The 12,638-nt window shown below is 53.9% G+C and overlaps 1 protein-coding gene across 1 annotated transcript in view; it reads right to left on the reverse strand.

Annotated features, from left to right (window-relative positions):
- LOC137903284 (collagen alpha-1(XIV) chain-like) overlaps window positions 1-532 on the reverse strand; it is a 33,679-nt gene extending 33,147 nt beyond the window's left edge. The window contains exon 1 of the mRNA XM_068747428.1: window positions 345-532. Coding sequence (XP_068603529.1) covers window positions 345-420 — 76 coding nt within the window. The 5' untranslated portion in view covers window positions 421-532. The remainder of the gene's footprint in view (window positions 1-344) is intronic.
- Window positions 533-12,638: the final 12,106 nt, after the last annotated feature.

Below are 12,638 nucleotides of genomic sequence, written 5' to 3' on the forward strand. Positions count from 1 at the left end.
AACCGGCGAGCAGGTTTAGTCCTGCTGGAAGTCGCCCGTCGCCCGCGGCCGTTACGAGCTGCCAGGTGCGGCGTGTTAAACGCATTCCTGCGGTGCGTTGCTCCTCTTCATCGACGATGAGGACAAAGTCACTCGACACACGATGATCAGCGATCCGTCAGAGGCCTCTCAGCTAGCCAGGTAAGAGGGAGGTCACCTGGCTAGCAGAGACGCTAGCAGAGAGGCCTCTGCTAGCGTCGCAGTAAAACAACCCATCAGCACGGAGGCTGGTCCCTCTGGGACAGGAGCCTGCACACCTTAGAACAGGAAATGCCCCCTTCTAGAAGGAGACCGGAGGCTCTTACCTTGTCCCCATGTCAGGTGAGGGAACACGCAGACCAGGGCGACGCCCAGCAGGTAGAGCCTGACCGAGAACCGCATCCTGGTAGCAGCAGACTGGACAAGATGACACACCTGGTGCAGGGGAACAGAAGCACAGGTAAAGCAAGGTGAGCAAAGAGGAGGTGTAGGGTTACAAAAGAGGGAAGAGGTGTGGAGGGAAAGAGCAACTTAGGTGAGCAAGAAGGGAGCAGAAAGGAAACGAGAAGAGCAGGTACAGAAGGGCAGGATGGAGGAGACCGGGAAAGGGAGGAGGAGCAAGAGGAGAGGAAGATGAAGGTCAGACATCACTGGACGTTCAAGAAGGATGAAGATGCAAGCAGATCTCCGTAGGGTCTCAGGAAGAACCGGAGACACTGGTCATTCAGGATTGGAGACCTTCAGGACTGGAGACCTACAGAACTGGAGACCTTCAGGACTGGAGACCTACAGAGCTGGAGACCTTCAGGACTGGAGACCTTCAGGACTGGAGACCTTCAGGACTGGAGACCTACAGGGCTGGAGACCTTAAGGCTGGAGACCTACAGAGCTGGAGACCTACAGAGCTGGAGACCTTCAGGACTGGAGACCTTCAGGGCTGGAGACCTACAGGGCTGGAGACTTTCAGGACTGGAGACCTTCAGGACTGGAGATCTACAGAGCTGGAGACCTTCAGGGCTGGAGACCTTCAGGGCTGGAGACCTTAAGGCTGGAGACCTACAGAGCTGGAGACCTACAGAGCTGGAGACCTTCAGGACTGGAGACCTTCAGGGCTGGAGACCTACAGGACTGGAGACCTTCAGGACTGGAGACCTACAGGACTGGAGACCTACAGGACTGGAGACCTTCAGGGCTGGAGACCTACAGAGCTGGAGACCTACAGAGCTGGAGACCTTCAGAGCTGGAGACCTTCAGGGCTGGAGACCTTAAGGCTGGAGACCTACAGGGCTGGAGACCTTCAGGACTGGAGACCTACAGAGCTGGAGACCTTCAGGACTGGAGACCTTCAGGACTGGAGACCTACAGAGCTGGAGACCTTCAAGGCTGGAGACCTTCAGGGCTGGAGACCTACAGAGCTGGAGACCTACAGAGCTGGAGACCTTCAGGGCTGGAGACCTTCAGGGCTGGAGACCTACAGAGCTGGAGACCTACAGAGCTGGAGACCTTCAGGGCTGGAGACCTTAAGGCTGGAGACCTACAGAGCTGGAGACCTACAGAGCTGGAGACCTTCAGGGCTGGAGACCTTAAGGCTGGAGACCTACAGAGCTGGAGACCTACAGAGCTGAAGACCTTCAGGGCTGGAGACCTTAAGGCTGGAGACCTTCAGGACTGGAGACCTACAGGACTGGAGACCTTCAGGGCTGGAGACCTTCAGGGCTGGAGACCTACAGAGCTGGAGACCTTCAGGGCTGGAGACCTACAGGACTGGAGACCTTCAGGACTGGAGACCTTCAGGACTGGAGACCTTCAGGACTGGAGACCTACAGGACTGGAGACCTTCAGGGCTGGAGACCTTCAGGGCTGGAGACCTACAGAGCTGGAGACCTTCAGGGCTGGAGACCTTCAGGACTGGAGACCTTCAGGGCTGGAGACCTTCAGGGCTGGAGACCTACAGGACTGGAGACGCGGGGACCTGAACGCACCTGGACAAGCGGGGCTTCATGGAAACACAACAAACGTCACACGGCGGCATTTCAAAGTCCTTAAAAGGAAGTTCCCTTCATTGATAAGACACAGGTGAGACCTGCGCCGGGCAGAGGGGAGACGCTCCAATCTAAAATCAGGTAAATAACAATCAATGACGTCACTAGAGTGAGCGTAAACTCTACCTGCTCAGATCACTCGGCTCCGCGGCTGTCCCGTCCTCAGAGTCTCGGATCACTCTGAGCCGACCGGAACCGAAGTTCAACTCCACCGCGCGGCCAGTCCTTTCACAATAAAAGCACGGACGACCGCAGCGCTTTTTACCAGGTTAAAATATTTGAAAAGTAGGAAATACTTTGTCTTAAACTAAATCGGTGTGTTTTTGAAGTCGACAGACAGACAGACAGACAGACAGGTACATATTTCGCGGGACCCGCGTCTTTTACTTTGGCTACAGCGCAGCCGTACTTCCGGTGTGTGTCGTCTTGCCGCCGCTGCCGGAGGACGTCTTCGTTGAGACTTGTCCCGGACTGAAGGCTGTTTCCCGTTGATCCGCCGTCCAGACCTGCAGCTATTCATTCCTGTCCCCCCCCCCCCTCCAACGCGGGCGTGTCCCGCAGGTGGGCCCGTGTAAAAAGCGAGGAAGGTGGAAATATGCAGCGGTTGAACCGACAACCTCCTCCGCAGGTTACACAAGGCCACGGCAGCTCTCAATCACCTCCGGGACAGACCATAATAGGCCTCCTGTCTGTGCCTGCACCTGCAAGCGTCGCGTAGCATTACTATCGCGTAGCATTACTATCGCGTAGCGTCACCACTGCGTAGCGTTACCGCCGCGTAGTGGTACCATCGCGTAGCGTCACCACTGCGTAGCGTTACCGCCGCGTAGTGGTACCATCGCGTAGCGTCACCACTGCGTAGCGTCACCACCGCGTAGCGTCACCACTGCATAGCGTCACCACCGCGTAGCGTCATTATCGCGTAGCGTCACCACTGCGTAGCGTCACCACCGCGTAGCGTTACTATCGCGTAGCGTCACCACCGCGTAGCGTTACCATCGCGTAGCGTCACCATCGCGTAGCGTCACCACTGCGTAGCGTCACCACCGCGTAGCATTACCATCGCGTAGCGTTACTATCGCGTAGCGTCACCACCGCGTAGCCTTACCATCGCGTAACGTTACCGCCGCGTAGCGTTACTATCGCGTAGCGTTACCATCACGTAGCGTCACCACTGCGTAGCGTCACCACCGCGTAGCGTCACTATCGTGTAGCGTCACCATCGTGTAGCGTCACCATCGCGTAGCATTACCATCGCGTAGCGTTACCATCGCGTAGCGTCACTATCGCGTTGCATTACCGCCGCGTAGTGTTACTATCGCGTAGCGTTCCCATCGCGTAGCGTTCCCATCGCGTAGCGTCACCACCGCGTAGCGTCACCATCGCGTAGCGTCACCATCGCGTAGCGTCACCACTGCGTAGCGTCACCACCGCGTAGCGTTACCATCGCGTAGCGTCACCATCGCGTAGCGTCACCACTGCGTAGCGTCACCACCGCGTAGCGTCACTATCGCGTTGCGTTACCGCTGCGTAGCTTCACCATCGCGTAGCGTTACCATCGCGTAGCGTTACCATTGCGTAGCGTCACCACCGCGTAGCGTCACTATCGCGTTGCATTACCGCCGCGTAGCGTCACCATCGCGTAGCTTCACCACCGCGTAGCGTCACTATCGCGTTGCATTACCGCCGCGCAGCTTCACCACCGCGTAGCTTCACCACCGCGTAGCGTTACCATCGCGTGGCGTTACCGCCGCGTAGCGTTACCATCATGTAGTGTTACTTTCAGGTCAGACTTTCATGGTCCAGGATTAGATCCGGGTCAGACTTTCAGGGTCCAGGATTCACATCATGAAGCGCAGACTTGGTTTTATTTAGAGTTTGTCTTTTCACATGGGAATTGAGCATTTATTAAAAATCTAGCGTAGCGTCACCACTGCATAGCGTCACCACCGCGTAGCGTCATTATCGCGTAGCGTCACCACTGCGTAGCGTCACCACCGCGTAGCGTTACTATCGCGTAGCGTCACCACCGCGTAGCGTTACCATCGCGTAGCGTCACCATCGCGTAGCGTCACCACTGCGTAGCGTCACCACCGCGTAGCGTTACCATCGCGTAGCGTTACTATCGCGTAGCGTCACCACCGCGTAGCGTCACCACCGCGTAGCCTTACCATCGCGTAACGTTACCGCCGCGTAGCGTTACTATCGCGTAGCGTTACCATCACGTAGCGTCACCACTGCGTAGCGTCACCACCGCGTAGCGTCACTATCGTGTAGCGTCACCATCGTGTAGCGTCACCATCGTGTAGCGTCACCATCCTGTAGCGTCACCACTGCGTAGCGTCACCACCGCGTAGCGTTACCATCGCGTAGCGTCACCATCGCGTAGCGTCACCACTGCGTAGCGTCACCACCGCGTAGCGTCACTATCGCGTTGCGTTACCGCTGCGTAGCTTCACCATCGCGTAGCGTTACCATCGCGTAGCGTTACCATCGCGTAGCGTCACCACCGCGTAGCGTCACTATCGCGTTGCATTACCGCCGCGTAGCGTCACTATCGCGTTGCATTACCGCCGCGTAGCGTCACCATCGCGTAGCTTCACCACCGCGTAGCGTCACTATCGCGTTGCATTACCGCCGCGCAGCTTCACCACCGCGTAGCTTCACCACCGCGTAGCGTTACCATCGCGTGGCGTTACCGCCGCGTAGCGTTACCATCATGTAGTGTTACTTTCAGGTCAGACTTTCATGGTCCAGGATTAGATCCGGGTCAGACTTTCAGGGTCCAGGATTCACATCATGAAGCGCAGACTTGGTTTTATTTAGAGTTTGTCTTTTCACATGGGAATTGAGCATTTATTAAAAATCTAACAACAATGTAATCACTGCTAACGTCGTCACGTCGTCTGTGGTAATCAGATAGACGGACACGGAATGGAAACGTAAACACAGCTGGGGGGGGGGGGGCAGTGAGGTGGCACACAAAGATTAAAAGTCCAAACATCCCGATGAAGGAAACGTCGAGCGACGTCAACAGCGTGACAGTTGGTTGCCATGGCTACGGAATGAGGCATCTGACGAATTTAATATGCACACTCTTATAAAAATGTAAATCTTTCAGAATTAAGAGAGAAAATGTTCCTGATTTGTGTCAAATATTCATAGCATGCTATTAGCATTCCGTACGTGCTATGAGCATTCCTAACGTGCTATTGGCATTTATAACATGCTATTAGCATTCCGTACGTGCTATGAGCATTCATAACGTGCTATTGGCATTTATAACATGCTATTAGCATTCCGTACGTGCTATGAGCATTCATAACGTGCTATGAGCATTCATAATGTGCTATTGGCATTTATAACATGCTATTAGCATTCCGTACGTGCTATGAGCATTCATAACATGCTATTGGCATTTATAACATGCTATTAGCATTCATAACGTGCTATGAGCAGTCATAACGTGCTATGAGCATTCATAACGTGCTATTGGCATTTATAACATGCTATTAGCATTCGGTACCTGCTATGAGCATTCATAACGTGCTATTGGCATTTATAACATGCTATTAGCATTCCGTACGTGCTATGAGCATTCATAACATGCTATTGGCATTTATAACATGCTATTAGCATTCATAACGTGCTATGAGCATTCATAACGTGCTATGAGCACTCATAACGTGCTATTGGCATTTATAACATGCCGTACCTGCTATGAGCATTCATAACGTGCTATGGCAGCATTTCTAAACACACACTGCGTTCATACCATAAACTACGAGCCACAGATGGATGATAAATATGTCAATATGCCTCATGCCCCGTACATCCACCTGTAGATGGCAGCGCCTGCCACGCCCTCATGAAGTCAGACCAGTTCTAATTGGACGAAGGGAACATGGAGGAGATGATTTCTGACGGAAAACAATGTAAATAAATAAATTGGCTGTAAGAAAGTCCTACGTTGTTGATACGACGGGATTAATAATCCAGGATCAATCTTCAGATTATTTTGCTGCTCTTTGGGGCCACAGGAGCTCCTGAGGCAGAAACGTTGAAACGTTCTCAGATCTGAGGACTACTCCTCCCAGAATCCCTTTCTCAGAACGAAGGCAGTCGGATTCCTGGTGCTTTAAGTCGTCTTTCAGCGCCGACAGTAAAAAGTGTTTGTCCCGGTTGTGTTGTTACTGTCCTTAGAAGACGAGGCCTCCGTCCCCTCCGTCTCCTCCGTCCCCTCCATCTCCTCCGTCTCCTCTTTCCCCTCCGTCCCCTCCGTCCCCTCTTTCTCCTCCATCACCTCCGTCTCCTCTTTCCCCTCCGTCTCCTCCGTCCCCTCCGTCTCCTCCGTCTCCTCCATCACCTCCGTCTCCTCCGTCTCCTCCATCACCTCCGTCTCCTCTTTCCCCTCCGTCTCCTCTTTCCCCTCCATCACCTCCGTCCCCTCCATCACCTCCGTCTCCTCTTTCCCCTCCGTCCCCTCCGTCTCCTCCGTCTCCTCCGTCACCTCCGTCCCCTCCATCACCTCCGTCTCCTCTTTCCCCTCCGTCCCCTCCGTCTCCTCCATCCCCTCCGTCTCCTCCGTCTCCTCCATCACCTCCGTCTCCTCTTTCCCCTCCGTCCCCTCCGTCTCCTCTTTCCCCTCCGTCCCCTCCGTCTCCTCCGTCTCCTCCATCACCTCCGTCTCCTCTTTCTCCTCAGTCCCCTCCGTCCCCTCCATCACCTCCATCACCACAGTTCTGGGGCCCGTCAGGATCAGGCGGCTGATTGCCCGGAAGTCCAGATGCAGAACATTCGCCCCGTTTATAGAAACCACAAACTGACAAATCTGCAGGTGAAGAAGAGGAGAAGTCAATCAAGGAATCTTCTCCTCCCCGACTACATTTCCCATGATGCCAACCTTCATCCCAGCAACAGCAGCCGGTCCACGGGGCTCCACTGCCTGGATGTGACAGGGCCGCCCCCCCCTCACCACAAACCCCCAACCCACCTCATCACCGATGACCTGGAAACGAGAGAAGCGAGTGTGAGGAGGAGGAGGAGGAGGAGCCAGCACCTCTTCCTCCTGTCCACGTACCCTGAAGGTCTTCCTGGTGAAAGGAGCTCCTGGTGTCTGCAGCTCCTCCGTGGTCACTGGCCTCCTCAACACTAAACAGGAAGTGAAGACATGAACGTCTGCTCCTCACCTCTCAGTCGCCTCCTCAGGTGAGCTCTGAAGGATCCCGCGTGGCTGCAGGAGAAGCCGGTGGCTAGCCTCACCTGATCTGGGGCTGGTGAGCACCGGCACGGGTGATGAGGAGGAGGATGAGGAGGAAGAGGCCGAGGAGTTCCGGAGTAGACCTGCTCCCATGCTGCTCCTCAGCAGGACCACCTTACCTGAACCCGCGTCCAGCCTCACCTCCTTAGCCGGAGCAACTGATGGGGAGAGAGGAGTCGTTGGGATGAGGAGGAGAGGAGCGCTCCTCATCAGTTATCATGATCGGGACCGCTCTACGTCCAGACCCCTCCACGTTCAGACCCCTCCACGTCCAGACCCCTCTATGTTCAGACCCCTCCACGTTCAGACCCCTCTACGTCCAGACCCCTCCATGTTCAGACCCCTCCACGTCCAGAACCCTCCACGTTCAGGCCCCTCTACGTTCAGACCCCTCTATGTTCAGACCCCTCTATGTTCAGACCCCTCTACGTTCAGACCCCTCTACGTCCAGACCCCTCCACGTTCAGACCCCTCCACGTCCAGACCCCTCCACGTTCAGACCCCTCTACGTTCAGACCCCTCCACGTTCAGACCCCTCTACGTTCAGACCCCTCTACGTTCAGACCCCTCTACGTTCAGACCCCTCCACGTCCAGACCCCTCCACGTTCAGGCCCATCCACGTTCAGACCCCTCTACGTCCAGACCCCTCCACGTTCAGACCCCTCCACGTTCAGGCCCCTCCACGTTCAGACCCCTCTACGTTCAGACCCCTCCACGTTCAGACCCCTCTACGTTCAGACCCCTCTACATTCAGACCCCTCTACGTTCAGACCCCTCTACCTTCGGACCCCTCTATGTTCAGGCCCGAGCAGCAGGACATGTCCTCTAGCAGCAGGACATCAGGTTAGCTCCTCGCTGCTTCAGGTCCAGTGAGGGGAAACTCTCCCCGTGTGAAGCTAGCGCTCAGTCCAACCAGTCATCCGCTGCAGTGGTAGCAGCTAGCTGACAAGCTAGCTGACAAGCTAGCAGCTAGCGTCACAAACGTTTCACGGGATGGGAAGCTTCGCCACCTCCATCGAGACGGGATCCATACGGGATGAACACCGGGTTCTGAACCATTTCAAGCCGCCCTGATCCGTCCGTGCTGACGATGATGTCATCAGGCTTATCTCCAAACACAAACACACTTCGGATCGTTTGATAAGACAGTGACTCCCGTGACGACCTCCGACCCCCAGAAAATAAAACCATCGCCTTCCGGGCCTGGGTCTCGGTCAAAATAACAGGACGCTTGAGGATGACGGCTCGTACACAACCTTCTCTTGTAGCCATGACAACAAGCACAAACCAGATTCACATCTGATTCCTGCCGTGTGAACAGCCAGTTTGACTTCGCCATCGGCACGCCAACAACGACAACGACGGCCTGAAGCCTTCATCCCTGGTGACGATGATGATGCCATCGGTTCTGACCTGCTGTTCGGGGTCCCATCCCCTTCTGGGTTCAAAGGAGAACAGATGGACGTTCTGCAGCTGAAGTTTCCTGATCAGCTGCTCGGCGTGTGTGTGTGTGTGTGTGAGAGAGAGAGAGCTAAATATTAAACCCTAAACAAACCAATGGTCAGCAGCAGGAGGCGGAGCCTCGTATGGATCAGTGATGCTGGCTCGTGTTTTAAACATCAGATCAACCTGAATATCGATCATCATGAGGAGGAGGTGATCTCCTCTCCGGTCCCTGACCTCCCCAGGAACAACTCAAGAAGATGTCGACGACCATAAGCGATAGGCCACGCCCTCCTCTGCTCCAGACTACTTTAGATCTCTTCCCTCAGCTTTGACTGACAGGGCACCGGACCCGCAGCACCGACCGTATCTGTGTGTGATTCTGGCTGATAAACCGTCTGCATAGAAACATGCTGCTGTGAAACTTTAGAGGAGGAGCCTGCACGGGGGCGGGGCTGAGCCTGGTTGCCATGCAGACGGCAGGAGGCTGGATCTGCTAAGGAAGAGGAAAACCATCATTCTGCTCCAACGGACTAAATCATGAGAACAGAACTTTTAAAAGCACAAAAATGTGTTTGATTAAATGTCACTTTCTGCTAAACACACCTGAACAACAACAACAACGACTGATGCTGCATTCCTAACTCTAGATCACAGCTGATCGCTGATCAATCAGCTTCCTGACCACGAGTCACGCTGCCAATACAACAACGCAGATACACAAGGTCAGATGATGACAACACAACAAAAGTCCAGGAGCAGCTGGACCTTCCTCCCGTTGGTGCCGTCAACCTGAGATGCAGCAGGGGGCGGGGCCACAGCTTTCTACTTCAGCGACCCGGAATGAACCCACAACCCAGTTTAAGAAAACGCCAGAAGAAGTAGCCTGTGTGTCTGCAGCCAATCAGCTTCCACCCTTCAATAGACTCCCTCTGGGCCCTCCTAAAATCCAAACCAGAACCTTGTAGGAGATCATTAAAATCCTTTAACTCCATTAATGTCACTGAAAAATCACCAAACCACCATCCAAGGCTGGATCACAAATCCATCACGTTACCTGAGAACAGACGGCCTCCTGTGGAGAACCGGACCTGGAACAGGAAACGGAGCTGAAGCCAGAAATCAATCGGTTCAAGGCGAAGAGGATCCAGGTCCGTCACTCACCGGACTCTTTCTGCATCCTGCGACAGAACAGGGCCATGAGTCGACAGCCTGGGTGGCAGACGGGCTTTTATATACCCCGACCCAGTTATCTAAAGACAGAACCCAACATAACCCACAAGAACTTTGGAGACGGAGGTCAGGAAAGACTTCCCTGTAACAGGCAGAAACCTTGGACAGAACCTAGGCTCATGGTGGACGGACATCTGTCTGGACCGGCTGGGTTGAGAGAGAGAGAGCGAGCGAGCGATGCCCAGCCAATCAGCAACAGGTGAGACTGGACCAATCACAACGCAGGTCTGAGTCAAGGCTGCAGAAATCTGGAGGTCTGTTCCTGGATGTCTTCTACCCAGCTGAAGACTTCACCTCCACCTGTTTACGGTAACAGAGACGATGCTGCCCCCTGCTGGAGAAGAGCGCCGACACATCCGAGGTTCAGCTTTGTCTCACACGGGGTTCATCTTTGTCCTTCTGTGGCCACCACAACAAAAGTAAGACACAACCAAGTGAATTCACCAGTCAAGATGTGTTCCAGCATGGTCCCCCCAGGAAGCAAGACTCTCCCCACCAGCAGGTGGCGGTATAGTTACAGACCGATATTCAGCACGTTGACCATTTCCTTTGTTCCTCCGCTACTTCCTGTTGTGTCCTGAGCAGACGTCCATTTCCTCCGCTACTACCTGTTGAGTCCAGAGCAGACGTCCCGCTACTTCCTGTTGAGTCCAGAGCAGACGTCCCGCTACTTCCTGTTGAGTCCAAAGCAGACGTCCATTTCCTCCGCTACTTCCTGTAGAGTCCAGAGCAGACGTCCATTTCCTCCGCTACTTCCTGTTGAGTCCAGAGCAGACGTCCATTTCCTCTGCTACTTCCTGTTGAGTCCAGAGCAGATGTCCATTTCCTCCGCTACTTCCTGTTGAGTCCAGAACAGACGTCCATTTCCTCCGCTACTTCCTGTTGAGTCCAGAGCAGACATCCATTTCCTCCGCTACTTCCTGTTGAGTCCAGAGCAGACGTCCATTTCCTCCGCTACTTCCTGTAGAGTCCAGAGCAGACGTCCATTTCCTCCGCTACTTCCTGTAGAGTCCAGAGCAGACATCCATTTCCTCTGCTACTTCCTGTAGAGTCCAGAGCAGACGTCCATTTCCTCTGCTACTTCCTGTTGAGTCCAGAGCAGACGTCCATTTCCTCCGCTACTTCCTGTTGAGTCCAGAGCAGACGTCCATTTCCTCCGCTACTTCCTGTTGAGTCCAGAGCAGACGTCCATTTCCTCTGCTACTTCCTGTTGAGTCCAGAGCAGACGTCCATTTCCTCCGCTACTTCCTGTAGAGTCCAGAGCAGACGTCCATTTCCTCCGCTACTTCCTGTAGAGTCCAGAGCAGACATCCATTTCCTCTGCTACTTCCTGTAGAGTCCAGAGCAGACGTCCATTTCCTCTGCTACTTCCTGTTGAGTCCAGCGCAGACGTCCATTTGTTTCTGCAGAGCTCTAGAGCAGGCGTTTCAATGCTCTGAGCTCTAGGACGTGTGGCAGTGGGCCTTGGGTCAAGTCCCAGATTAGTTGATGTTGGAGTTCAAGGTTCTCTTGGTCTTGAGGACACTTCTAGTTGACTCTTGAAGAGCCTCTCGAGAGCTCAGCAGCTGAGAGGGAAAGAGCCCGTCTGCAGTCAAAGTAAAGAATACTTTAATGTTTGTTGTGGACTGTGTACTAATATATAAAGTACTGTACAGCATGCATGGTCTCACCTTTACTTGTAAATGAAGTCCACCAATCCTCCTGATCTTCTCTGAGTTTTAAAAGTCTCTCTGTCTCCATGGAGATAATTGTTATTTGAAAAGAGTGACTTATCTTTTGAAGCAAACCTAATAACTCCCAACATTATTTATGATGTCCAGTTTCAATCATTTGTTGAGCTTTGATATAGAACCTGCGCCCTCCATTGCTTCTGTGAAAAGACTTCCTAGATTTGAAGTCGCGTATTTCGCGGGCTCACGCTCGCCTCCGTCGAGAGGCAGCGCTAGCGTCTGCCTCATTAAACACGTTCTAAACAGTCACTGAGACATGCAATAGAAGACTACAAACATCACATTGGGGACGCAATCTGAGGTGAGGCCCCTCCCCATCGCCTCACCTCGTCTGCTGCTTATATTTGAACAGGAAATACGCAGGTTCAGTGATTTTAATTCATTAAACGATCAGACAAATTGTACCACAAATATTTATTTGATCATCATTTGATTATTATTTTCCTTCTCACTGCTGCTGTGAGTGTTTCACTCTGAGTAGAACCTCGAGACCCGTTTCGGACAGAGACACCATTGTCCAGTCCCTCTCCCCCCAGAGTCCCTCTCCCCCCAGAGTGCCTCTCTCTCCAGAGCTTCACCCCGACCTGACGCACTCTGGTACCAGAACACAGCTGTCACCATGACTTCATGCTTATTGGCTCAAGACCCAGAGAGAGAGAGAGACGGAGTAAGAGACAGAGACCCAGAGAGAGAGAGAGAGAGAGAGAGAGAGAGACCCAGAGAGAGAGAGGCAGAAAGAGAGAGAGAGAGACAGAAAGAGCGAGAGAGAGAGCGAGAGCGCGCGTTGGACCCCTGCGCTCTGCTCCATCGATCCCCAGTCGCGCGCAGCGGAGCTCCGGGACGGCGGCCCCGGTGTTTTGGTCCCGAAGGTTCGGAAGATGCTGCTCGGTAACTTGGTACGTAGCGCGTGA

The sequence above is a fragment of the Brachionichthys hirsutus genome, chromosome 13 (assembly GCF_040956055.1).
Source record: "Brachionichthys hirsutus isolate HB-005 chromosome 13, CSIRO-AGI_Bhir_v1, whole genome shotgun sequence".
Classification (NCBI taxonomy): Eukaryota; Metazoa; Chordata; class Actinopteri; order Lophiiformes; family Brachionichthyidae; genus Brachionichthys; species Brachionichthys hirsutus.